This window comes from Equus asinus, chromosome 4, assembly GCF_041296235.1.
Source record: "Equus asinus isolate D_3611 breed Donkey chromosome 4, EquAss-T2T_v2, whole genome shotgun sequence".
NCBI classification, from domain to species: Eukaryota; Metazoa; Chordata; class Mammalia; order Perissodactyla; family Equidae; genus Equus; species Equus asinus.
In genome coordinates, this window is record NC_091793.1 from 108,392,177 (window position 1) to 108,420,130 (window position 27,954).

The following is a 27,954-nucleotide window of genomic DNA, read 5'->3' on the forward strand; positions in this document are numbered from 1 at the left end:
TTACAGCCAATCCTGGTATTTACATCCCAGAGAAGTTCAAGTTTACTCTGGTAGAAATATAGATTAAATGAGAGTAAAAATATTAGTAAAAGAGAGACTATATTTCTCAGCAAAAGAAATGCTAAATCGCAACAAACCATGTCTAGATGGTAAGGAGATAAATTAGTATCACAGAAAGATGACCTTTTCGCATGGACCAGAAGTAGTTCCCTTGAAGCTGATCAAAATAAGGATGGCCAATTTACCATTAGTTTATCCAGTTTGTTTTTTCTAATGACTGTGGACAGATAATGGCTAAAATTCAGTGCTTGTTTGTGTAGGACCCATCAGAAAAGCCAACATATTAGGATTTTTATTTTAACATCCCACTGGGCATATTTCAGAGAAGGATGCAGAATCCCTAGCCACTAGTAGTCAGAGAAGTGGTCCAGTTTGACCTGCACTGTTACCCAACAGATTTTCCTAAGGTACTAATCCAAGTAGTGCCTTTCTTTGCTTGAAATCCTGTGTCAATTTCTCCCATAGCTTCAAATTCCTTGGCTTCGTACAAAATACTCTTTATAATCTGGCCTTAGTCCTGGCATTTATCACATTCTTCATAGTCACGGGTCTCCTATGTGTCTCTCCCACTATATGGTGAACTCCAAGAGAATAGGAATTATATCTTCTTCATTTAGTATCCCCAGTGCTAGGCCCATAAAGAGCCTCAGCAAGTATTGGTTGAATGGTTGAATAGATGAATGGAAATGTTGTGATACCACTAAGCCCTAACATGGCTGTGTCTTTTCCTCCCCAAGGACTTTGGCATTATGTTCCTGCATCACCTTGTATCTATTTGCTTGATTACCTTTTCATATGTCAACAATATGGCCCGAGTAGGGACCCTGGTCCTCTGTCTCCACGATTCAGCTGATGCTCTTCTAGAGGTAAAAGTTTTCTTTCATCTTTAAGAAAACAAAAGCAAGAATTCAGGAAGTCCCCGAGATCATTACTTTTGTGTTATGCTAGATGGTGCTGGGGGAAGATAGTATATTGCTGCTTTGAACTGCAGAGTGTTTCTTTGTAGGTTAAATTGGTGAAAGCGAGACTTTAAATTAATATATAAAATTTTGTACAAAAAATGTTCATCATGTTAGCATTCTTTATTAATAGAATAATGAAAACCTTTACTATTCTACACTTAAAAAATGATTGCTTTACAATAGGAAATTCATTATTTGAATAAGTTTTGCTTCTGGTGTTATAAGTTTCACACTGGTTTATCTGGAAAGTGTATATAACTCAGTTTAGTTATTAATGGGATATGTACATTCTGATGAAATTAATTAATAGTCATAGTTTTTATTGCCAATATACATATTACCGTAGTATTTTTACAGTGAAAAGTATATACAAATTGCATATTACATAGAAAAACTATGTTTTCTATGCATGTAAGTATAAAAAGAGGAAATATTGGTTGCACTTTTATTAACTTTATAAATCATCATCATTTAGAATTATTAAAGTGGCAAAAAAAATAGAAAACGAAAAATGCTTTTAGCATATTTCAGAAGATAAAATCCCAAGGAAAATTTTGTGATATTTACTCTTAATTATGGCCCCTGTGAAGAGACACACTCAATAATTTTATATAATTAAATGAAAATCTTTTCACTTTATACTAACAAATTTGTATAACTAGTCAAACATCAACTTACCAGAGTACAAATTCCTTGTAGAAAAGGGTTTTAGAATCTGTATTCTGATTTTTTATCCCTTTGGCCCACAGTTCTGCCTCTTTGAAGCATTTACTATCACTGTGAATATGGAATAGAGGTGCCCTCCAATAATGATGTGTTATTGCAATATAAGCACAAATCCCACACCATAAAACTGAATCTACTGTAAAGGCAATTAAGCAAGATTTGAAGTATATACGGCACTTTGTTAAACACTCTGGTCCCTATAAGGTTATGAAAAAACAAAAAAAATGGTCCTAATGGGCTAGATATGACAGATGATAGTTTGGTGCTATGATTTTTAAGTGATTCAAGCTAGACTCTATTCTGCATATTTTTTTAAAGGCAAAATATAATTAGTATAAGGGCAATCCCCTGAAAATCAGTTGCCATTTGGTTAAATCCTAAGAATAGTCGAAAGTAGACCTTTATACAACAATCTACAGTTTTGAAATCAATACTATACAATCTGCCAACTTTAATCTCTATGGAAATGGCTGGCATGATGCTCTGCTGAGCCATGGTTCAGAAAATGTTGATTGAATCATCGTCTACCACTTTTATCCAGAAAAGAAAAATAATCCAGGAATCCCAGTCATGTGGCTTAAAAGCAAATGTTCTTCATCAAATGGATTCTTTTTGATGACGTTATAAAATAGTACTCAAGAATATCCAAATAATGAGATATGTTGACTGTCAGCTCTTCAAAGTGGGATCTATGGCTTAGACATTTTAGAAAAATTAATGTTTCATGCTTTTTTTTCTTGAATGCTGGTGAGTGAATATAAACGAACAACTGTATGGTTCACTTAGCCAGAAGGAGACAGAGAGGCTTCTTCTCTTTCTTAATATAATTTGCGGTGTCACACCCAAAGTGTTCACGAAATTCAAAGTTCATAATCTTGACTTCCACTCAGTTAACAGATATTTACCCTTAGGAATGCATTTCTCTCACAGCTTCGTATTTTACATAAAGCTATTAAATTACAGCTTCTGTGGGTACTGTCAACAATCCTCTCAACTTTGACTCAGCTAATTTAACTTTCCAAGTAGAAAATAATGTTATGAATTCAGAAGACATCTTCAATTTATAACCCTGTGTGGGGGTGCTTGTGAATTGTACGTGAAAATGTAAAAAAAGATGATCAAGCAAAATAATGTTTTCACTGTCACCTGTTTTTACTTAGAATCATCTGTAAAAAGTAGGTGGTAGAATATTGTATGTCAACTATACTTCAATTTTTTAAAAGTGGATGATAGAGAAAGGGATGTGATTTTTTTCCCTAGACTAATTTGTAATACAAAAAGTGGTCATTTAAATCACTATTATAAATTATTGGAATATTTCTCACAGACACTTTGAACGTTAGTGACTTTATATAGAAAATGACCCATTAATGTAATTTTGAAAATCATACTTAAATGGGTTCATTGAAATAACATGATCTTGACACATTATTCATTTCTAAATTTGTGAGAATAAGCCAAGAAACTGTCTCCTGAGAATATTCCTTATGGCTGTTTAAGGAAAACCTATAATTCTAAGTAGAAAGGAGAAAAAATCCAAAAGGTCTCCATATATTTTGTATAAAGTTTGTGGCCTTAGTGTTTAGGACTCATTAAAGGTTTGAAGGATTATCTAATAGTTTCTATTTTAGATTTGTTAATGCCAAATTCCTGTTTCGGTGACTTTGGTTTGCTAATATCAACTAAAATGCAAGAATTTTCTTATTTTTCTGTTTTCCTGAAATCAACCATATAATTGAATTTTTCAGGTTCCTGAATATTTTATTAAATCTGTGACAGTCAATAGTTCTACTTATGGCTAATACTGCATTGCACTCGACTTATGGGTAATTTATAAATACTGATGCATGATACATGAGATTTCAAAGTAGCAGGCAGTTTTATGCATCTGGTAAGTTATATCTTAAAGGAGGCTCATGCATATTGAAAGAAGCTTTTCATTTATCAGTTTAACTAAATTAATATGTCGCATTCCTTCCTTTCATAGGCTGCCAAAATGGCAAATTATGCAAAGTTTCAGAAAGTTTGTGATCTTCTGTTTGTCATGTTTGCCATGGTTTTTATCACCACACGACTGGGTATATTTCCTCTCTGGTGAGTATGCCAATCTTCTTTCTGATAGAGCCACTCCTTCCAGATAGGTTTTATGAACCATTTTCCTTTCGAATTTCACTCCAAATACTAAGAGATTTAAAGAAAATGGGAGAGGGACTCAAGAAACAGCTTGATTTCTTCTTCCAGAAGAGGGTTGCAGTCTTTACTAATATTTTCCACAGGATAGTTAGAGAAGGATGTGGCTTAAATGGGTTCTGAAGCTACGGAAAGCCATCTGCCATTTTAAGGTCTGGTCTAGAGTATGCTTCAAAAACCTTAGCCATGAAAATCTGAATTAATAAAGGAAATAGTGTGTTGCAACCAGTTATATATCAGAGAATCTTCTGTACCAGGGGTTCCACAAAGCGTGGTCCCTGGACTGGCAACAAAAGCATCACCAGGAAACTTGGTAGAAATGCAACTTACTAGACCCCACCCCAGACCGACTGAGTCACAAACTCTGGATATGGGGCCTGGCAATCTGTATTTTGATAAGCCTTCCTGATTATTGCGTTCTACATTAAAGTCCGAGAACCACTGTCCTATAAACTTCTCCTCATCAGGTGTATTTACAGCTAAAGCAGATAGAAAGTATAATCTAAAACTAACCTCTAACATTCTCTATGGCCCCTTAATGTCTGGATGTCTTGTTTGGTTGAGAGCTAAGAAAACAATATGACAGATTTTGATGGAATTTGACAATCCTTTGTATAGAAAATAGGTTCATTGTCATTAATATTTTTCTGGAAGGCTATTACTTGAACTAGAAAAAAAAAATGAGCCCTCCATGTCACTTAGAGTCTACCATTGATGGCAGATTTTTTTTCCATTTTGAGAATTGATTCGAATGGGAAATTAAAGCATTGGAAATTGAAGAAAGCCAAGGAATGAAGGGATGCAATAATACCTTGCTTTTCAGCTCCAATAGAAAAATAACAATAATAAAGATGGGGCTTTTAAGTGAGTAACGTCTATCACTGGGGTTCCATAAACAAATTAATAACACACACACACACATACACACACAAAACAGCTTCTCCTTAAGACTTGCAGCCCTTTTGGACACTTACTTATTATGAAAATAGTTTCCAAGCAGCAGCACTGTGCATTGCCAACAGGCATTTATAAAACCTTATTATAGTTTAATGTGATTGTAGATAGGAAACAAATATATATATCGAGTGTAATGTGTCTGTAATTCTTTCAGGATTGGGGCTCTTTCGGTATTAGTAACAGAACTATTAGTAAGAATTTAAATAGAAGGAACTTGAGCAAAATCTTAGAATATTTCTCAAAAGACTAATAGAATGCTTTTCTTACTTAGGATTTTTGAGAACCTCAGTCTTAAAGAAATAAGCATCACTCTCAAGTATTTTGACTTGCTTACTTCTCTTTAAGGGTAGAATTAAAATGGAGATGCACTTCTTTTCCTCCCGTTTATGTGTAGAAAAGCTCTTCAGGTTTAGATAGCAATGAGTTACCTAGAACATAGACCCCATAATGTAGAAATTATGTAATGCTACTAATAAGATAACTCATAGGTCTGCCCTATGATGATGACATACTCTAACCGCTTAGAAAAATCCTTGTAACCAAATACAAAACAAGAATTTATATTGCAAATGCTGGAGGGCTTCTGCTACCATGCCCCTGGTGCAGCCAGGTTTTTTAAAAGGCAACTTGTGGAAAGAAATATTTTACTGTAATACGAGAAATAATTTATATACCTGCTTCCATTGTAGTTGTGCATCTAGTGAATAAAATCCTTTTCACATATGTCTAGTAAGTTATGTTAGTGCCTGGATGACCTTTGTGTTGACCGTGTTTCAGTTACCGGAGTGTAATGGGTATTGTTTGTATCTAAAATTGCACTGTGAATGACAATAACAAATAATATCTTAAATATTTTCCTTAACACTATGGAATTATCCAAAAATTCCTTTTAGATTAGGGAATCCTAGAATTGGGAGGGACTCTATGGGTTACCGGCTCCAGACTCTCCTCCCACTCCCTCTGCCCAGGGTAGAAATTCTTCTACCAATTTCCCTGATCAGGAGTATTGCTTTAGATATTGAGGGAGAAAACGTTTCTTATAAGATATGGAAACCTGGGACCTTATAACTTCTCAGCTAGAGGCTCTTAATCTGGTTTAGACCTCCCTGAAACTCTTTGAAAAACGTGTATGTGTGTGTATTTTTTTCCTGAGGGGGAGGGCCCATGCTTTATCAGATTCTCAAAGAGATCTATGATTCCCTTCCTTCCTCAAAAAAGTGCCTTCTGGCAAACAGACTAAGTGTACCCTACCACTTCTAATTGAAAACTCTTAAGCATGGGACGATTTCTAGTGTATCTATAGGCTTTCTCTTCTTCAGAAAACATCTTTAATCCCTTCAATTATTCCTTCTTGTTGTTACCTTTTATTTGTTCCTCAGAATTCCACTTGTCGTGACGTTTCAAATGTGGACTGGCTACTACAAAATATGGGAACTAAAAACCAGCCTTATTTAGACCTGCGTTTCTTCTATGCAGCTTTCCAGTGCGTTAGCTTTAAGCAGCTTTCACACAGTAGTGGTGATGATCTGAGCTGCTGCTCAATTAGATCTCTCTCATCCTAAATTTCTTTCTTTTTTTGTATTTTTATTTTGAATTATGATTTATTTGTATACCTAATAATACAAGCTACATTAATTCCAGTTAGATTTTATCATGCTGTTTTCAAATATTCTAGCCCAATTAGGATCTTCTGAACTGCATAGGCCCCCTTATCCATCATCAATTGCAGTCCAAAAATATTACATGGAAAATTCCAGAAATAAATATTTCATAAGTTTTAAATTGCACACCGTTCTGAGTAGTGAGATGAAATCTTGCACCGTCCGGCTCCATCCCACCTTGGATGTGAACTATCCCTTTGTCCAGCATATCCACACTCTATATGCTACCCACCCATTAGTCACTTAGTAGCCATCTTGGCTATCAGATCAACAGTTGAGGTACTGCAGTGCTTGTGTTCAAGTAACCCTTTTTTTACTTAATAATGGCCCCAAAGTGCAAGTGTAGTGATGCTGGCAATTCGGAGAAGCCAAAGAGAAGCCATAAAGTGCTTCCTTTAAGTGAAAGGGTGAAAGTCCTTGAAGAACGAAAAAAAATTGTATGCTGAGGTTGCTAAGATCTATGGTAACTTTTATTATAGTATATTGTTATAATTGCTCTATTTTATTATTGTTGTTGCTAATCTCTTACTGTGCCTAATTTGTAAGTTAAACTTTGTTGTAGGTATGTATTTACACATAGGAAAAAATGTAGTATATGTAGGGTTCAGTATTATCCATAGTTTCAGGCATCCACCGGGGTCTTGGAACGTATCCACAGTGGATAAGGGCGGACTACTGTACATCCAGTGCAATGCTTACCCCTTCTGCTTTTATGCTACTTGCACATACACCTTTCATGCTACCCCAACTCATTGAAGAAGAAAGTTGACCCACAGGAACTCCTGGTACCCTACTGAAGAATTTCTTTAGATTGACCTCAATCTCTCAACCACCAGTCTTTCCTTATGCTTTTTCTACTTGTTACTGTCTTATAACTGCTCTGTCATCCTGCCTGCTATTTCTCCATGTTTTTTAAAGGTGCAGTAAAAGACTTTGTCAAAGGTCGTATGAAAGTCAAGATTTACTGTTGTTTAAGACATCCTCTGCATATGTAGAGGCAGGATGAAAAAAAAACTGTAAGGCCCATCTGCTGTGAGTGACTTGAGGAGAACTTGGCTCCTGGCTCTTCATTTCTAAGTGCCCACCCCCATCTGTTTGGTAATCCATCTGCAGTAGTCAGCTTACTGGTCTAAAATTCCTGACCTTTGCCTTTTACATATTGTTTATGTGTGGGCTTTTACCTTCCAAGATACTACCATTTTTTATACATTTAGTGAATATTTATTGGGCACTTACTGTATAACCAGTACTGGGCTGGGTGCTGAGAATTCAGTTAGACTAGGGCCTCTCTTGGGCTGCTGGCAGTTGAATCCCTACAGGTCCCTTCAATATTCAATATTCAGTATAATTCAGAATTATAATTTGGGGGAGCCTAGAAATCTCAGAAATAAATTATTTTCTGAACATTTACTGAAGATAAATAATATAAATGGATTATCAATATTAAATAGTTTAGTTGTGTATATTAAGGAGCTCTGACAGCTAAATAAAGCATTATACTAGGTGGAATATGTGAGTGTGAAATAGTCACTGGCTACCAGAGAGAAGGTGCTAGAGGTAGATTGGACTTTACTTCTAATAAGCATTTCATAGACCTATTTCTCCTTCAATTATTGTGCTTCAGCTGGAAGAAGAAACAAAATTATTCTCTGTGCACTCTTATTTCTTTTAGTTTTCAATCTACTTACTTTAGAATCACCACCAATACCTTCCAGGTTCCTCCTGACTATATTTGTGCTCCCATGTGAGCCATCAGAATTTTTGTAATTCATGGGTTTAATGACACTTGGCTCATCCTCTATTATGTCTTCAGTCCTTGCCTCACAAAGACAGTAGACACCACGATTAGTCTTTTCAGAACCATACACTGCTCAGACTTCTTTTTTGGCCACAAGACATCCTTCTAGAATAGAACTGTCCAATAGAAATATAATTCAGGCTTCATGGTAATTTTAAATTTTCTAGTAGCCACATTAAAAAAGTAAAAAGGAAAGGTGACATCCATTTAAATAATATTTTATTTAACTCAGTATATCCAGAATAATGTCATTTTAACATGTAATCAATATTAAAAATTATTGAGATATTTGCATTCTTTTATTGCATCCTAAATCTTTAGAGTTGGGTATGTTTTTTCACGTTATTACATCTACTCAAGTCTTTGTATTTTAGCCTTTATGTTATGGATGGACAGTCAATGATGTGATCCTGTTTTGAGAGTAAGCCTATCTGTCATTGTAAGCTGTTACTATTTTCATTGATCTGCATCTGTGTTCCTCAACTCCATTTGTGTGTAAGTCCTGAAGTTCCGAACAATTTCCCATATTTTATGAAGCTGTGGTTTCAATTGGCATAGAGTAGATTGTGCTTAATCTCTTTTTAGCATCTATCACGATGCCATGCTCACAATGGCTACTCAATAAATATTTGTTGAGTAAACTAGGTACTCATTCATTCTAAATGGCCTCACATCTGTTTTCTTAGTTGAGCTCTTTCAATCATTGTAAAGTAGATAAGTACAGTTTCTCCCTTATGAAACAGAGAAAACCAATTCATTTAGTCAATGATTTACCTACTCTCTCTGGACTCTGGTCTCCTGACATTGATTCAATTCAGCAAGGTCTTACTAAGTTCCAGTTGTTTTTTCTACAATACAATTCTATCTTCTTTAAGGATTGGGACATAAAACTATTGATAAGAGACATTTTTGGTAGTTGTTACATAAAAAAGAGTCATTTTAAAATGATTGTCCCTATCATTGTGCCCCAGCCAAGACGCCATATTGTAAGCATCATCATCTCTCCTCAGGACGTTAGAATCTGGTAACAAAAAAGGCAAAGCTGCGAAAATCCTGAAAGGAAAGTAGCAGGTTGCCATCAGTAGGAAGACTGCTTGCTTTGAGTCATGGTTCTCCCCGTCACTGTGTGTCTGAAGACCAGGTGTATAACTTCTCTGCACCTGGCCTCATAAAAAATAAGAATAATAGTCATTTTTCCACCTTTCTTATCAGGAAATGTTGAGGATCAAATGAAATCCTGTTTGCAGCAGTGTTTTGTAACAATGAAATACTTTATAAATATTAAGCATTTGAAAAATATGTTGTATTACTGATAAAGATGGAAATTCCCATTATGGCCAAGTGGTCAGAAATTTTTATTGCATCTTATAACCTCCAGCCAGTCTAGATTAAGGAACCATAACCACAGATACTTTTGAAATAGAATTTTAAAATGCCCTCTCCAATTATGAGAGTCAAAATATCTTGTTTTTAATCTCTTCTGTTCTTTGTACTTAGTGAGCCTGTAGTATTGGACATGCACCGGGTTGCCTTATTCTTTAAAATCCTAAGTGACCATACCTATCCTGAGCTACTAGAGGTAACAATTACTATTCACAGAACCTCACAGAATTTCATAAAATGCGAGTATACATTAGGCTAGTTCTTTTCTGAAAGTCACACATTCACAAGTCGTTACCCAGCCAAGAATGGGCATACCATAATTGCCAGAACCTCTTCCTGTAGCCTAATGATGACTTTCTACGTCCTCATTCATGTCCCACTGAAAGCCAACCCCTTGGCTACAGGAAAGTTAGAGTCAAATATGTACCTTCAGAAATCTGCTGCTATTCAGACAGGAGCATGTGACTCAGAATTTTACTTTCTGTTGATCTCTATCCTGCAAAGTAGAAGAATTATTTGCTGATTTTGTATTTTCTGAAAGTCTCTTCAATTAAAAAGAAAAAAATTTACAGAGGAGCCTAAATCATTCTTTTACCATTTTCCATAATAAGACCTGAAATTTATCCAGATACATATGGGAGTATCATCTTCATCTCTGATTTATTTTTCAAAACATATTTTACCAAAGTAATGTGGCTTATATGCTTTTCTGAATATCCGATAAGAGTAGTCTCAGAGTTCACAAATTTGGAGGAGCTGGGGTGTTTTTTTCTAGAATCCCTTGACAGATTTTCTCTGAAATTTTCCTTGGTGCTGGTCTGTGTTAAATATATTTGAACTCAGTCATAAGAAACGATGAAATCCTGCCATTTGTGACAACATGGATGGACCTTGAGGGCATTATGCTAAGTGAAATAAGTCAGAGGGAGAAAGTCAAATACCGTATGATTTCTCTCATAAGTAGAAGATAACAACAAACAAACACATAGACAGAGATTGGATTGGTGGTTACCAGAGGGGAAGGGGGGAGCGTGGAGGAGGAAAGGGGTAATTAGGCACACGTGTGTGGTGATGGATGGTAGTTAGTCTTTGGGTGGTGAACATGTAATCTACACAGAAATCAAAATATGTAACGATGTACACCTGAAATTTGTATAGTGTCATAAACCAGTTATTGCAATAAAAATAAATAAATAAATATATTTGAAAGATAAAGAATGAAACCCAAAATCTTTTAGCTATTAGGTATTTTGGCATGTTTTTCATGATACCTACATGTATTATTAGCAGTTAATACCTTCATGAGGTAGGGTAGAGTTGGATGGAAATAATGTGTGTTGAGAGGTTTTACCTCTTTTCATGCGAACATAATCATTTTAATATTTCAAGATTAAAGGGCTAGACCAGGAGTCAACAAACTGTGGCCTGTAAGACAAATCAGCCCATGGTCTGTTTTATAAATAGAGTTTTATTGGAACACATCCTTGCCCATCTGTTATATATTGCTTTTGGCTGCTTTTTCCTACAAAGGCTCCAGTAGTTAAGACAGAGTATGTGGCCCACTAATCCTAAAACATTTACCAGCTGGTTCTTTACAGAAAAAGTTTGCCAGCTCCCAGGCTAGGCCATTAAGAATTAGGATGATGAGTAAAAATAAGGCAGTGGGAGGAATGATGTATTAAATGTATTCAGCTTTTGGATGTCCTCTGGAAATATTGTCTACCTTAGGCAAAAAACATTCAGGTGTTCTTAATATTGTTTGGGGGGTGGGGTGCAGAATATGCTCTCAATTAGATAAGGTTTTTCCTTTTGTGACCTGAGTCAACAAAAAACTTATCCTGGTAAGGCTCCATACACATAATTAATGTCTTTAAGTGTTTTCTCCCTCCCTCCCTATCACTGCAGAAAGTCCTTCACTGTAGGAAAGAGAAAAAAATTGAAAGGTTGTTTGCTCAAAGTATTAAAAAATATGTTTATATACCATCTATGGAAAAAATTCAGTATGGCCATTTTATCTGTTTTAAAAATATCTGAGTGTTATAATAAAATCTAATGCCAGGACCAGAGATTTGCAAATTGTCTATTTGAACAAGAGTCTCACTTATTTGGGAGTGATGCTTTCTGAAAAATACTGTAACAGGTGAAGAACCCACATCAGCTCTATTTCCATGTGCTTGTGCTACTATAGAGCTCAGTTGTATACCAGGCTAGTCTTCTCCTCCAGCACTTACCCTCACCACCCTGACTGTGGACCCTGGATCTCTCCTGCCAGCTTGCCACTCTGTCCATGCTGAGCCCTTTTCAACAGTCCTGGGGTCAGCCTTGGGCCGGCTTGTGCTTGCCCATTGCCTCCTTCCCAGTCTGGACCTGAGCCATCCCAGAAACCATCCCCTGCAGGATCCCAGTGTGCAGGGCTCTCGGGCACTGTGGGTGGAGGCCACCCTGGCTGTGTCGTTTTGTTCTCAGAACTCCATCCATGCCTGTGACTGTTGCCTCTGGGATGGCAGTGTAACCAAGGAGACAGAACCACATCATCACCAGCATGCCTGGAGTCACACTATTCCTTGTAGGAATATATCTTATCATGTATTATTATTTAACTTTTTATGTCTTTAGGACAAGGGAGCAAACACTGCAGATTCCTCATAGACAAGGAGCCATTTATTCTTTATAGATCTATTCAGTGCACTTCACTGTGAGTCTGCTGTGTGTCAGGCATAGTGTGGGTATTGGGGACATAGTTATTGCTTAGATCATGAGCCCAGGAATATCCAGCACTGCAAAACCATCAATAAATATTTGTCAAATGAATAAATGAAATTTTAGAATTTCCCATGCAGTTTGGCACAATCACAACTGGCACTTTGTAGCCCATGTGTGTCTCTTCTTATGATACAGAATAGGCCAGTCAGAGAAGGTAAAGATGACAGTGACTCAGTACCTTTCAAAAGCAGGAGCATTCTAGCTACTGAATCATTTTGGTCAGACTGCATTTATACAAACAGAATTGTGCAATTGTTTAATAAATACTGCCTTTGTGCACAGCAGATAATAAAGCAGAAATGCTTAATTTAGAATGCTAAATGTCAAAGCATTGGAAATATAGGAGTTAAATATATATATAAGGAAAATTATAAAACAAGTAGATATACTGAAAATGGAAACTGTGACCAGGAGCCTTGTGGAGTGCATGGTGAGTGCTTGTGGCACGGTAGCTCCTGATTAGTGAGGCACAAAGAAAGGAGGTTGTCCAGAGGTTCTAAGCAATGTAGGAAATGAGCAACTGTCCCAGAGGAGAAATAGAAAAAAAAAAGAATGGAACATCTTTCCTCCGTCCGTGAGATCACCTGAGAAGTGAGCAAGAGCACACCAAACACTGTCTGTCCCAGGGCGCTGGATGTTGTTCTCAGCCACGAGTGGGGACTTCTCACCCTGCTTACGTCAGTGTCAGGTTAGGTGCCCAACCTTAGATTCATAGCAAACTCCACATTTCCCAGAGCAACTCGCACCCACCCATTTAGCTGTCTTAACTCCTGCTTTTGAATGGGCAGCATAGAAACCCACACCTAATTTTCACAGACACTGATGTCTTAGACTACTTCATATCCCGCAGGATCTCAGCCAACTAAAGAGAGTTGTCAGAAAATACATATTTAATTGGATTTGTTGGTTGCTGATATATTATATTGTCATCTTTGAGTTATATAGATCCAGGAGTTATGAAGAAATGTAGTATGAAGCATTCATTGAAATATTTATTAAAACTTGTTTGAAGAAATGATTCTGAACACATTCCCTATTTTAGTGGCATGTAAGAATGCCCAATTCCAAATGTTCTTAAATTCTGAGAGATGGAGAAGTGCTATTTTAATTACTTAATATTTTTAGATTGTTTCCTAATTGAAATATAAATATAATAGAGTGTATTTAATGAAATGGAATAATCTATTAGCTGTAATTTTACGGCCCAGTAGTGTATACTAATCAAATAAGGAAATATTTGGGATTATTTCCCAAAACAGCTTCCAGGGAGTGTCCTGGGTCACCTGTGTTCCAGCCTAGCCTCCTGTCCTCTCCTGCTATGCTCTGCAGTCATAGTTGGTGGTAAGGATGTAACTTGAAGCAGCACAAGATTACGAACCATAAAAAAAGAGGAAAATATTTTTCAGTGACTTTTTGTTATGTTTCTTGACTAATAATGAATGAACAAAACAAAATAAGGAAAATTTTCTGGTTATCATTAGGTTAACTAGAGTAATTTCCATTAATCAAGATTTTAATCCGCCGAGTTTTCCTTGTTCTTATCCCATGGACATCCAAGGGCGTTTTATTTCTTGTCTGCTGCTGAAGGGCACCACCTTGATAAAGCAATGAATGCTTTAAGTTGAAATGTGAACACATCACATTTGGTCAATTCAGGAGCTAACATGAAACACTGAAGGAATTTTTCTTTGTGTACAAGTCTCTTAAATTACCTCCCTTTCCCAGAATACTACATTATGTTAAGAGCACAGTTTGTAAAGTCAGCACTTTATTAAAAAGGGTCAAAACCCTTTCCTATACGGTATCTACAATATCTTCCAGAAATAAATCAGGTGCTTCACAAAATAGGTTAAAGGTGCCGTGACAAAGTACAGAAGAAACAGAGCTTGAATGTCTCTGTCAGTAATGAATTATTCATGGAGCTTGACCCCGTTTTCTCCTCCTAGCCATAAGATTGCATTTATTTCAAATTCTGTCCCCCTCACCCCATTCAAAAATTTAATTAAATATTTGAGTCCGCTCTCTCAGTAGCGATCACATGGCATTTTCCTGAAGCGCTGTTCTGGTGCTATTGTTTGATAATCATTCATTTCCTTGTTGCCCTTCCCCACTCAAGAGTGAGTTCCAACAGGGCTGGGACCACATCTCATTCTCCTTTTGTATGCACAGTACCATGCACAAAATGCTGTAAGTGTGCTGATCTACCTTCCAGTAGATCTCTATAATTCATTCTAGGTCTTAACACAGAATTCACTTTTATAAAGGTTTTCTCCCCAGGCAGGTAGTTTGTTTAATTATTTCAATATAGGAGAGTATCATCCTTTTTATTTTCTTTCTCCCCAAATCAGAGAGGAACATGCTGAATGCCAGAATATCACTTATTCAAGTTCCCTCTTGAGCCCATGTACTCTAACCAATTCCCCTCCCATAATTTGCCCACTCCCACATGCTCTCCCTCACAGCTAGTGTTTGGGAAAAGCTTCCTTTCAGGCATAGAGTGTAGGGGAGTGGACTTTGGGTGGTCCCCACCAGACATACTGACTTGTAACTGTTCTCTTTTTCTTTTTAACTTGATTTCTACCCGTCCTTCAAAGGTTTGTGAAAGATGATGAAAGTTTGCCTTATTCTGAAAATAACTGCATGCGCAACTAGGATCGTTGTTTGTTTTTATCTTCTGGCCTACTTTTTCTCAAAAAAAGAGGTGAAGTAAAATGGTGCTCCATTGTGTGTGTGTGAGTAGGTAGGTAGATAGATATAGATATTTTATAGATATATATTTTGATATATGTGCTCTCTCTGTATTTATCATATATATAAATATGTGTTTATATATAAATACATATCTTATCATAGAAATATATTTATAGATATAAATATCTATAAATGTAGCGAGGCTGGCCCAGTGGCTGAGTGGTTAAGTTCCCGTGCTCCACTTTGGCAGCCCTGGGTTCACCAGTTCAGATCCTGGGTGTGGACCTATGCACCACTCATCAAGCCATGCTGTGGTGGCTTCCCACATAGAAGAACTAGAATGACCTACAACTAGGATGTACAACTATGTACTGGGGCTTTGGGGGGGGGAGGGGGAAGAGGAAGTTTGGCAACAGATGTTAACTCAGGGCCAATCTTGCTCACCAAAAAAAAAGAAAGCATACTTAATTTTAAACAAAAGGAAATATCTATAAATGTACATTTATCTTAAGTAAATATATATATTTTATTTATATATATCATATAGTGAAACTTTGGCTTGCTCTTATCAACATCAAATAAATATCCTGCCAGCTGCTCTCATGAGTTCAGGGGGCTTCTCTTTTTAGTAATTAAAAAGTGGTGAAACTATTGATCCCTGCCTGCTGCAAAAGGAATAAAATTGATTGATATGTTTTCCACATAAATTGGCCTTAATGCCTTTGAGTTTTCAGATAAGACAAGGCCATTGCATTTACATGAAAACCTAACAGTTTCATTAAAACTAAATTTTGCTGGCACTTTTTGTACCTGGAGAGTCTTGATGCTACGAACAGATCTAAAATGTGCACACCATCATTTCTAACCATGATCTGGATGTGCTTCCCTGAGCGAGTATCTTGAGAACCTTGAAAACTAGCCAGTAGATTTCCAAACCACTTGAGGACAGGTCCAGACTCTTTTTCCCTGAGCAAAGAGGGAAGGGAAACTAGTTTTCCTCTTCAGATTAATGCTCTGTCCCTGTTCCGGTGTGCAGTGATGACCAGCTACTCCTTACTGTTTCTGCATCTGAGAACTTCTTGGCAGTAAAAAATGATGACTTTCCTTTTGGAGAAGGGAGAAAATTGTTTGATGGTAAGGTATGTTAATTACTTGAATTGTCATTTAACCAAATGAGTATCTTATAGTTGAAGAGCAATATATAAAGATATTTTTCTAAAGTATAAGCAACTCAGCTCCAGCACAGGAGGAAGACTAAGTACATTTATATTAAATTCTTCCAGCAATAACAAATGCCTCTGATGATTATAAAAACAGCTTGAAAGTAAATTGCAACGTGGTGATGGTGGAGTGATGGTAGGGCATGACAGGGATCTTGTCCAAGAATCTGGATTGAGACAAACACATGTGATAATCATCGTGTCTTGTGCCTAATGTAGTTTATCTTCAGAAAATTTTCTCACACCTTCTCTTTGAACTGATCAGGAAAAAAAATCATATTGACAACAGTTTATATATTTTAAACGATGTTCAGAAAAAGGAAGGAGTACACTATATCAAATACTCCAAGGGAGACCAAGGGAGATGAGCTCACTGGTCATCTGAAATTGTATGTGAGCTCTTCTTCATCTGTAAATGAGAGAATAAATATTAAAGATATCTTCCAGCTCTAAAATTTCTCTTTTTTTCTAGTTTTATTGAGAAATGGTTGATAGACATCACAGTATATGTTTAAGGTGTACAGCATGATGGTTTGACATACATGGATTGTGAAGTGATTACCACAATAGGTCCAGCTGAGATCTGTCTTCTCATATAAATACAATAAAAAGCAAAGGAAGAATAAAAGAATAAAGAAAAAAATTTCTCCTTGTGATGAGAACTTTTAGGATTAACTCTCTTGACAGCTTTCCTATATATCATACATCAGTGTTAACTATAGTCATCATTTTGTACATTACATCCTTAGTGCTTCTTTATCTTATAAATGAAAGTTTGTACCTTTTGACCACCTTCCTCCTCCCAGCTCCCTGCCTCTGGTAACCACAAGTCTGGTCTCTTTTTCTGTGAATTTGTTTGGTTTCTTAGATACCACATGTAAGTGAGATCATACAGTATTTCTTTCTCTCTCTGACCTATTTCACTTAGCATAATGCCTTCCAGGTCCATCCATCTTGTCACAAATGGTAGAATTTCCTTGTTTTTCATGGCTGAATAAAATTTCTTGATTCTGTGATTTCACAGTTACAAGTGAGTTAGTGACCTTCCAGTGAGAAATTTTTGTAAAGTGATTTCTGCAAGGGATTCTGAGCAGGGAACAGATGGGTGATGGGCAAGAAGAGATAGTAGACAGAGATGACTTGTTTAAAAAGTTTGCAGTATATAGAAGGAGAGAAATAAGATGATCATTAGATTGAATACAATATCAAATAAAGATTTTAATAGAATACTGGACATCTGTGCTTCCTTTTAGAAACAGAGGAGAAAGAATACTTGTAGCTGCTAGTGAGGTACCCATAAATTAAAGAAGAGACTGCTGCTTTTCAGAGAGGTGAAGGAGGGGATGCAAGCCTCCAGTGTTGGTTCCAGTTAGATGACTTCTCAGGCACCCATGATTCCTTGAGTCAGTGTAAAAGGAGAAATTGATGATACTGATGATGGTGAAAAAACAGGAGGAAACTGAGCAAGCAGGGTCCCAGAGGATTAACAGCCAGATGGAAGGACAGCCTTCTAAAAGTAGGAGACTTGACCTTCTGAAGCATGAGGCAAGGAAAAAAGAGAGAGTGAAAGACTGGGATGGATGGAGGTATTATGCACATGATAGAAAGGTATATCTGACGCTCTATAGCTTTTAACAAGAAAACCACAGTCATACGTGACAAGATGTGAGAATTACATTGAGATTTGTGTGAGAGATCCCAGGCAATGAGAACAGAGCAATAATAGGACCTCATTGCCCTCTGGGCCAGTGGTCAGTGAACTGCAGTCACTTCTTGGGGACCTTGACCATTTAATCCCAATGATTCAGTTCATGTATTGTGTTGTGACTGCCCAAATTTTTGTATCTGCTCCCTGACTGGGAATGCAGAATTCCCCCGGTGTCCTTGGGACCACAAACTAGTAACCATAACTATCTCCTGTGGTATAAGATCTAAGAGAAAATTGAAACTCAGAAAAGTTACGTGACTTGCCCAGGGCCACAGTGAGTTTTCATCATGGCCAAGAATAGAAATAGATCCTCTGTTTTCTTTCATAGTGTTCTCTGCTTTAATTCATTGTACACAGGGGATCAAGGCAGCATGGTCTGAAGAATAAAGCCATAGACTAGGCCAGCTTTGGCCTTATCCTTGGCTCTGCTACTGACCCTGGAATGACTCAGTAACTCTAGGCTTCAGATTCCTTACTGGTAAAAATTTTTCAATTTAATATCCTAGGTCTGAAAGAATGTACAACAGCTTCAAGGACCAATTGAAGTTAAAGGTCCTGGCTACCTGCGATTTCATTAACTGGCTTCCAGCAGTTAGAGGGGTTCCGAAGGAAGAAAAGCTCATCATTCCAAGAAAACGTTTAGTAATGAATTAACCACTTAAAAGATTAATGCCCTCTCAAATATTCGTCTCTCCTGCCATTAGTGCCTTCCTCACCAGTCTAGTGAGTTGAAGAAGAGTGCCAAAGCAATGCAAGTCAGTTGCAAAGTGAAATTGTATGTGATGCACCATATGCAAGATTTCATGAGGTCAGTGAAAGTGATGTTGGAGCTCTGCTCAGAACATACCAGAGCCATCACCAAAAGAGGAGTTGGCCGACCATTTAACAGTTGAAAAAGGGAAAATCAACAAGTATAGTAACATGATAGGTTCTTCAAAAAAGAAAGATATGAATTTCAAAGGATTGTGAGGGACCCTTGGGAAAATGTTGAAGCCCTCAAATATTCTTGCATTTTCTTTAAAATTGTCATATACCACTACCACTCAATTTTGAAGAAAATTATATAAGCCTCACAATCAACACTTCACTCGTTTTTAGCTTGTTCTAAGAATTAGAACATGGTTACAGTTATAATCTGTTTGATTAAATGGAAGATAAAATAAATTCATTTTCATGAATTTTATTTCATTTCTCAAAGTAAAGTCTCAATTGATCCTTTTATTCACTGTTTCCTATGAAATTTATATTTCATTTTAAGTGGATTCACTTTAAGTGGCCTTTCCTTGGTGGCAATGTTCCCTTGAGTAGGAGGACCTCCTGTACTCAGAATTTAAAGTGGGTATTGTGTTTCTCTGACTTTCAAAATCCAGTCTGTATAACCTGGGAGTAGAATGAAGAAAGCAAATGAGTTGGGGTTAAGCAGGTAGAGATTGCCACACTGTTAATGGCCAGCCTCCAGCCAAGGAGGTAAAGGGAGCCTGTGTATTATCAGGGACTCTGTTGACACCCTCACCTGTGGCTTTCAGCCGGTGGAGGAAGTTCAGAGAGTCCCAGAATGGACCAGGTGAAAGGAAGGACTACAGTATTAGCAGGCTTTCTATTTCCTTCATGGTTTTAGTTTTTGTTTTCCTTTCTGAGTTTGCCTCGTGTTTTCATGTTCTTTATCACAGAAGGAAACAAGGGTCCTTCCTCCTCCTCCTGTTGGGAAGGGTTTAATAGATTCGTTCTTCAGCAGGCAGAGAAGTGCTTGCGGAGGGAGATACTTGGAGGTAGAGAGTGTTCCTCAGATGCAAGAGATGCATGCTTTGCCTGTGCATGGAGGCAGAACAACTGAAAAACATCATTTGACAATAATCAATTGGTTTAAATTAGTGAGTTTACATTGATTCTCTTTCATATGAGTGTTTTTCCTTTAATCAGCTTAATCCCTAATATCTCTTGGGGAAGCGGAAGTTAATATCTTTCAAGGCACCCCATCCTGCTGTTTAGATGAAAGTCTTTTTCTAACCAATTTCTACATCACCTGACAGAGAATAAAGCTAATCCTCTTTTGGGATTCTCACCAATCATGTACTTTATTAACCATAAGGGTGCCAGGAGATGGTTATAGTTACTGGTTTGGGGCCCCAGGGGCACCTGGGGGATTTTGCTACTGCCTGTTTAGAGCAGATATACCAATTCTGGCAATCACAACACAATATATGAACTAAGTTGTTAGTATTGTTGGTCAAGGTCCCCAGGAACTGTTTGCAGCATGCTGGTCATTGGCTCAAAGTGCAACGTAGAATTTTTTACTCTTTCCATTTTGATAGCAACATCTAAATGATATGTATTAGTCTGGTCCCCTGAGAACCAGATGTTGAGATGGAGTTAAGAGTGCCAGAGGTTTATTAGGTAGTTATACCTGTCAAAGATAAAGGGAAGGAAGCAGGAGTGGGGCAGGTGGAGCTTCCAGACAGTGGTGTAGATCTGACAGTCTTGGCCAGCCCAACAGAGAGCTCCAAGAGCAATAATTGCCCATGAGAGGAGTCTTGGGTTGGGCAGAAATGGGCAGCCCTTATTACCACTGCATGTTCAGTCATTGGCTGAGAGCTGCCCAGGCCTCAGCTCAAACATAGCCTTGTCTTAAACATGGTGGCACATTCAGAGGGCCCTGCCACAGCCAGCTAACTGCACTTGTCACAGCTGAATGGTAAGTGCTTTCTTGAAGAGAGATCTGAGCAGCACACCTCCCTGGTATAACTTAGGCCACTATACCTAGGAAGCTAATACTGAACCATTCAAGTGAATAAATCCTTCAGGAACAAAAGACACACACACATCAAAATGGCAGCATTTGGCAGTCTATCATTTACAAATTTCAGTAGTCAACGAGTTCATCAGATGGTATTTTGGGAACATACATTGCTTTGTTTTCTTAGGAACTTAATTTTATTCTGAAGAACAGTAATGATGAAGAACTCATCCTATATCAAACAGTTTCATTTAAAAAGTTGTTTAGCAGTGAGACAAAAACAAAAGAAAGAAGCAATTAGGTTTATATTTAGTGATCTATCTATATGCATCTGGAACACATTTCTGGAATAATTCAAAAGGGCCAATCCATTTCATGCCTCCTGCTGCTAAATGAATGTGGGAGTCAAGCTGCTATTTTCACAGTGCAAGGCATTTATTGTTGATAAAAAAAAAATCTCCCACTTACACATAATCAGTATCTGGCAAATGGCGCTGCAGAATTTCAGCTCCTTAAGCATAAAGTGGAACCATCTTTAAAAAATAAAAATTAGGCCTATGAGTTAAAAATTAAAAATCAATCAACCACAAATCAAAGCATTTAAGCACTTTCATTGTGCTCAAAAAGACCAGTTCTTTACATAAAGAGTATGTGTCCTTTAGGTTGATGAAACTGATCTTTATGTGTCACCCCTCCTCAGCTGAACAGGACAGCACCTTGATTATTCAGTCAACATAGGACTGTTTAGCGCTGTGCCTGGCTCATTCAGAGCTATCAGAGTTAATGCAACTTAATGTCATCTAATGCTTTAAACAAACTTCTTCCCCATTTCCTCTTCCCCACTCCCCCAAAAAGGATATAAAACCAGTAACTAATTCAACTGTGGTTACAGTAGATTTAGGCCTATAAATTATTGTACCCACCTTAGTCATTTCTGCTTCCTAAAAGTTATATAAAAACAGTTTGCTCCTGAGGTATATTGGGGTGGTGGGTGATACCCTAATCTGTTTCTTCTATTTAGATTGAATGTGAAAACATTTATAATCAGACTTCTTCAGGCCTCTAGGAGTATGATCCTTGGACAGAAATGGTTTCAGAGTGCAGAGTATGCAATGCTAGTGAGACCTTGTCACCAACAGCACTTAAGAAATGCTTTTTCTAGGCTGACAGCTCAGAAGGAAAGGAAAGGAGGTATAGGAAAGCTAAGCTGATTTCCCACTGATAGCTCACCATCACCTGGTATATCATAGAACAGAGTAAGAATGTGTCAACCCCATGCAATATGCCCGACATGGTGCCAGGGGACTGTTGCGAATGCAGACTAGGGTTGCAGACATGTCCTCCACTCAAACCCACAATCATACCAACACAATCGGAGATGAAAAGACTTTCTCCACTAGCATGGAGGTTATTTGCCATGGAAAGTAGAAGGCACTTGGAGCACCTTAGCTTATGGCTTGAGCTGACCTATAAACTAAAGTAGACATTGTACTATAATGATTTAGGTGCTTTTTCAACTAGTTTATTCTCAAAAACTACATGGAGAAGTAATTTTTTAAAAAATGGAGAAGTGGATGTGTGTTAAAATTCTGTAAGGTCTTTTTTTTCTTTTGCTTTCTGAAAATAAATCTGGAAGTAGGTGTTTAAAACCTTCATAGAACCATTTTAGTCATTCAGTTTTGGGTGTTAGATCAGAGTATTCAATAAGTCATTCATAAACATAACTCTAAAGCAAGATTTCTCAACTTTAGCACTACTGACATTTGGGCCAGATAATTCTTTGCTATGGAAGAGTATCCTGTTCATTATGGGATGCTTAGCAGCATCCTTGGCCTCGGACCACTAGATGCTAGTAGCACACAGACACACACCCAGTATGACAACCAAAAATGTCACTAGACTCTGCCAGATGGCTCTTGGGGGCAAAATCAGCCCCAGGTGAGAACAACTGTTCTAAACCAGTGGTTCTCAAAATTGTTTGTAGGTTGAAGACCTAGAAATAATTATGTTCTTTGTAGAACACCATGAGATAGTGTCATCTTTAAAATGCCATCATTCCATTTCTGAATGATTTTCCTAGCAGAAAATGGCATTATAATATACAGTCTACAGAAATTTACAACCTCCAATACCCATGCCTAGAATAAAAATAAACTGTCAAATTAAGCATTATCAACAATTTCCTTGTATATGCCTTCAATTTTCATTTTAGTAAATGACAAAGGTTTACAGAAAACTTGAGAATTTTCCTCCCTACAACTGAGGAAAGGCATATGTCAGTTCAGCTATAGAATTTCCATGCTTTTAGCTAGTTATAAGTTTCCTAAACTTTGAGCATTGACAAACTGATTCGTTCCAGAACCACATACTGTTATTACTTGCTTGATGGTTTTAATAGACACCCTTCTTTTTATGTATAGAAGTTTATTTTAAAAGAAATCTTTATATTACTACTGAAATTTAAAAACAAGATTAGTTATATTTTGTAAAATGCACATTGACATAAATATATGTAACTAATAAATATTCATCTTGTGCCTAATAGCATCTTTATACCACACTTTGGAACCAGTGAACTAATCAAACACCCTATCATCTATTAAAATTCTGTGGGGCCAGAAAGCTCAAATAACTCCATAATGTTTTAATTCTAAGATGCTTCTAAACCATTTTTCAAGTGTCTAGTGTATATTCAGCATAAGTATTATTCAAGGACGGAAGAAAAAAGGAAATTTTGTCCCTATGCTCATAGAATTTGTCATCCAGGATTGCACAGTTTAGAAAGGAAAGGAAAATTAGCGTTTATTGAGCCCTTGTTACCTGCATTGTACTAAGCACTTTATACTTCATTCTTAACAAAGACAGTAGTTTCATTTATTTCACAAAAATTTACTGAGTGCACACTATGTACCAAGTATTATGTTAGGGCTTAAAGAAATAAGATATACTTCTACCATTAAATTATAATTTAAATATAATCCCAACCCTTACAATATAATTATAATTTATATCCGTGCAGTAAATATTAAGACAGAAGATGTACAGGATGTTACTGGAAACTATATGAGGAACATCTAATTGGGCTAGGGCAGAGGGTAATCCAGGGATAACATTTAGAAACAGAAAATATCTTAGCTAGGTCTCCAAGGAGTTTTCCTGCTTTCCTGAGGCTCATAGAAGTAATTAACTTGCTGAAGGTCACAGGAGCACAAATGCAACCCAAAGCCTGTGCCCTTTTCATTACACAGGAATCATAATTATCTAGCTCCAAGAAAATATGTGTTTGTACTACCACTTCCCCTTAACTACGTGTAACGGACACTGGCAATCATCGAGCCGTGATTTTCCACTGGGCCAACTCAGGCTCAAGAATCCTTTTCTTCCCCAGTGCTAGGCAACCAGTACCTAGTCCATTCTCTTAATTTTCTAATGAGACAACTGAGTGACAGAGAAAGGTAAACAACTGCCTAAAGTCCTTTAGACTCAGAGCCAGAGCTCTGACAGTCGTCTTCTGGCTAAATGGTCTTTCTGCCAAATGGCACTGCTTCTCAGGAGAAGACAAAGCAGAAACACTTAGCAATCTTCTGCATACCTGCCCCTCTCCCCTAGATGAGCAGATACTCTCCTTTTCCCCAGTAGAGTATGCCCATGGCATCCAGACAGTGATGTGCCCACTATTCTGTGGGATGCTTGAGAACTTCTGCCAGTGCTAGAGTCACATGCCTCCCAAGAGTCAAATGATTGTCTGTAAACGTCTTTGTGCCAGTTGTATGTGTGATTTTATTATTCAATATAATAAAATATTAAATAACACATTAATATATAAGTATAAAAACAAAATGGCTCCTTCTAAAACGATTAAAAATTAGAATGCTTTGTAAAAACTAAAAAGCAAGTATATAAAAAGTTGCTGCTGAATTAAGTATAGATGAGACAACTCTAAAAGACTGGGAGGAAAAATCATAAAAATCCAGAAGGCTTCTGAACTCAGATTGCTTCCAAGTGGCTGTAAGTTGTCGCTCCACTTTGAAGAAACCCAAAGTAGAAATTGTAGACTTTGCATTTCAAGAATGGTATATGCAAGAAAGATCAACCAGACAACCCATATTTGAAAGGAAAACCCTTGGCCCTACATCAGGAAAAATTGATTCATGAAGGTATATATGTACTTTTTCAATTACTAAACCTATTACTCCAAATTGAATCAGATAATAATGGCAAAGCAACATATATGAATGTATGAGTATATGGATGTATAGGATGTGTCATTGAACTCACATTGGCCAAGGATGTTGGAAAGCTATTTCCCAATAGTCTGGAGGCCTACTGTTTTTCAAAATAGCCTCTTAAATGAGATAATGTAGAAATATTATTGGCCTAGGAATTAAGAGTCCTGTTCGAATTTTCATTTTGATACTAATTCACTCTTAATGAACTTGATCAAATCACCGCTCTTTTGTCTTCTTTTGCTACCTCCACTGTGAGTGTAATAAAGCCTTCCTGACAAGCTTTTTTGTGTATCAAATGAGAATGCACGTAAAAGTGCCTTGAGCACTATAGAGCCCTGTTTCTAGCTCATTTAAAAATGATAGCTCATATATGTAGATGAGGACATTATCAGACACTGGAGGGCTTTAGATGGGGCTACTGAGGCAGAAGATTCTTCAGGGGAATAAGGCTTAAGTCAAGAAAAAGTCTGACTCTTTAAAATAGAACAGGAAAAATTCAGCATTTAATTTAGCAGCAGCGTTTAGTCAGAAACAAGAATTATCTCTGATAGCTAGCTTTTTCCTTTCAGGTTTTCAGATTGCGATGATGCATGTGTAAAGACAACCCTGCATGGCAGGCAGCAACATAAAGGCCATGACATTAGTGCCTGACCCACCCTGTAAGCTCCTTTACTCTGGCTGTGCCTTGGCCTCGGAAGCCATCCCAGAATTCTCTTATGCTACTTTGCCTCTGATCCTTGTCCAGTAAATGTGTGGATCTGACCCTATGCTTGGGTGAATTAGTATAGAATATGTGCTAAGGGGATTAGTTGGTGGCTATACCATCTCTTTTTCTCCACCACTATTTTTCTGTTCTCTGTGAAGAGCTATTGCTTCCTGTGTCTGCCTACCTTGACCTCTTCTTGACCTGATAGCATGCCAGCCTCTTAAGAAGCATGAGCAATTGTGACATAGACCAGACTGAGTAACAGGATGACAGCATCTTCCATTAGAGCTATACTTACTATGAATGCGTCTATAATCCATAAGAGGGTCTGAGGAAAAACACAATGAAAACCTTTCGAGACTGATTCAATTAAGAGCTTCCCAGGAGAGACTGAGCACCGACAATGGAAAATTCAATATTAGGCTCACAGAAAGACACTTCATCTCGTAAATGTCCTTTTCTCTAATGTGTAAGGAAAAAATTCTGCAGCAACCTTTTGAAAAATATGTCATTTGGTTTTTTTTAAAAGAACTGCTTCTTTCAGACTCTTTAATACCAACATTCATAGGAAATTCATTAGGGGGGATGTGAGATTATAAAATGAATGATTGCAGTGTCTAAAACCAATTGTTCAGACGTACAGTTGAAATCCAGCGTGAGATTATCTGTGTTTGTGACCCTACACAAGGTTGAAAAAGAGTGGCTGTCAAGTTTGATATGGTTGTGTGGGTACCAATGACTTTGTTCTTTACCCTACATTCTCATAAAGGAATATAATGTGCAACCCTTTCCAAAAACTGAATTCAATATTAGGCAGCATTTAGAGAACGAGTTGTTTTTCTTTGTCCTGTAAATAGCATTGTAATAATTGACTAGCCTGTGTATAATTTATAAAGGGCTTTTGAACTGTTTACAGGGAAATATTCAGTAAGATCTGTTTCTCTAGCAGGATCAAACTGGGCTCACTAGATGAATGTGAATTATTGTTAACAGGTGTGATAATGGCATTACAGTTAGATTTTTTTTTAAGAGTTTGAAATATTTATAGATTAAATAATATGGTGTCAGGAATTAGTTTCAAAATCATCCAAGGTAGGCAAGGGGAGGGAGATATAGATGAAACACGTTGAGTATAAGTTGATGACTGTTGAGTCTGCCGATGAGTGTGTATTGAGGTGGTAGGGTCATTTGTACTATTTTCTTTCTTCTTGTGTATATATTTGAAATTTTCAATAAGAGAAGTTAAAAACCAAAATATGAAACTTAGTTCTATTTTATATACAGGATGAGAGCCTCCTACTATGAATTGTTTGACTTCAGATGGGATTCTTTCTGTGACAATTGAAGTTGGGTATGGAAGTTAAAACATTGCTTTCTGCTAACAGTTACTTGCGCTGAGCTCGTTACATCTGGCCAACAGGAAGAGAGGCAAATAAAGTTTGTTCTGCCATGCAATATTGACAGATGGTGTGAAAAATCTAAATGACAGGTGGTGGTCATTATTGAACAATAAACAAAGGCGATTTATCAGAAGCCAATCAGAAAATAGCTACTTTTTGTTTCTGATGATGCATCTAAATTGTTCTTTGTTATATAATCAGTATTTTAACATCATGATAGGTGTGTCTACTAAGATGGTGTAAGTTTAGAACTTCAGAAAGTTTTAAACTCTAGCTTAAGATTAGCTATTATTCCTCAGAACAGATCTCGAATGTATTAAATTAAACAGATAATCCATTGAGGGATGGACTTTGAAGTGAGTGTAGAACAGAACATTATAATTTAGCATTTGTATCACAGATGTTTTAATAGGTTATGAGTCAAAGAAAATTTCATGAGGTTCTGTTTTTTACCAAGCATAAGTTATCAAAAGCTTACTCAGGCTCAGAGCTTACCACCAGAGATACAAAAATGCATGTGATATCCCTGCCTCAAGGAGCTTGTGATCCAGTTCTGACATTGGTCAACTAGCTCTAACCCACAGTGGGCAACCAGAAGTGGTCAACAGGTGCAAGGTTTTGCAGTGGGGGCACAGTACAAGTTTTGATTAATTCTGATGAGGGAATGCAGGATGGTTTTACTGAGGAAGTGATATTTGAGCTGGGCCTTGAGGAATGAATAGGTGGTAAATGGAAAGAAGGACAGGCCCTATCAGGTAACATCATG

At 37.1% G+C, this 27,954-nt stretch overlaps 1 protein-coding gene across 2 annotated transcripts in view; it reads left to right on the forward strand.

Annotated features, from left to right (window-relative positions):
- The window catches only part of CERS6 (ceramide synthase 6), a 302,891-nt gene that overhangs the window by 245,230 nt on the left and 29,707 nt on the right, over positions 1-27,954 (forward strand). For both annotated transcript variants that reach the window (XM_014860459.3, XM_014860451.3), the window contains exons 7-8: positions 798-926; positions 3,736-3,842. In XM_014860459.3, coding sequence (XP_014715945.1) covers positions 798-926; positions 3,736-3,842 — 236 coding nt within the window. The remainder of the gene's footprint in view (positions 1-797; positions 927-3,735; positions 3,843-27,954) is intronic.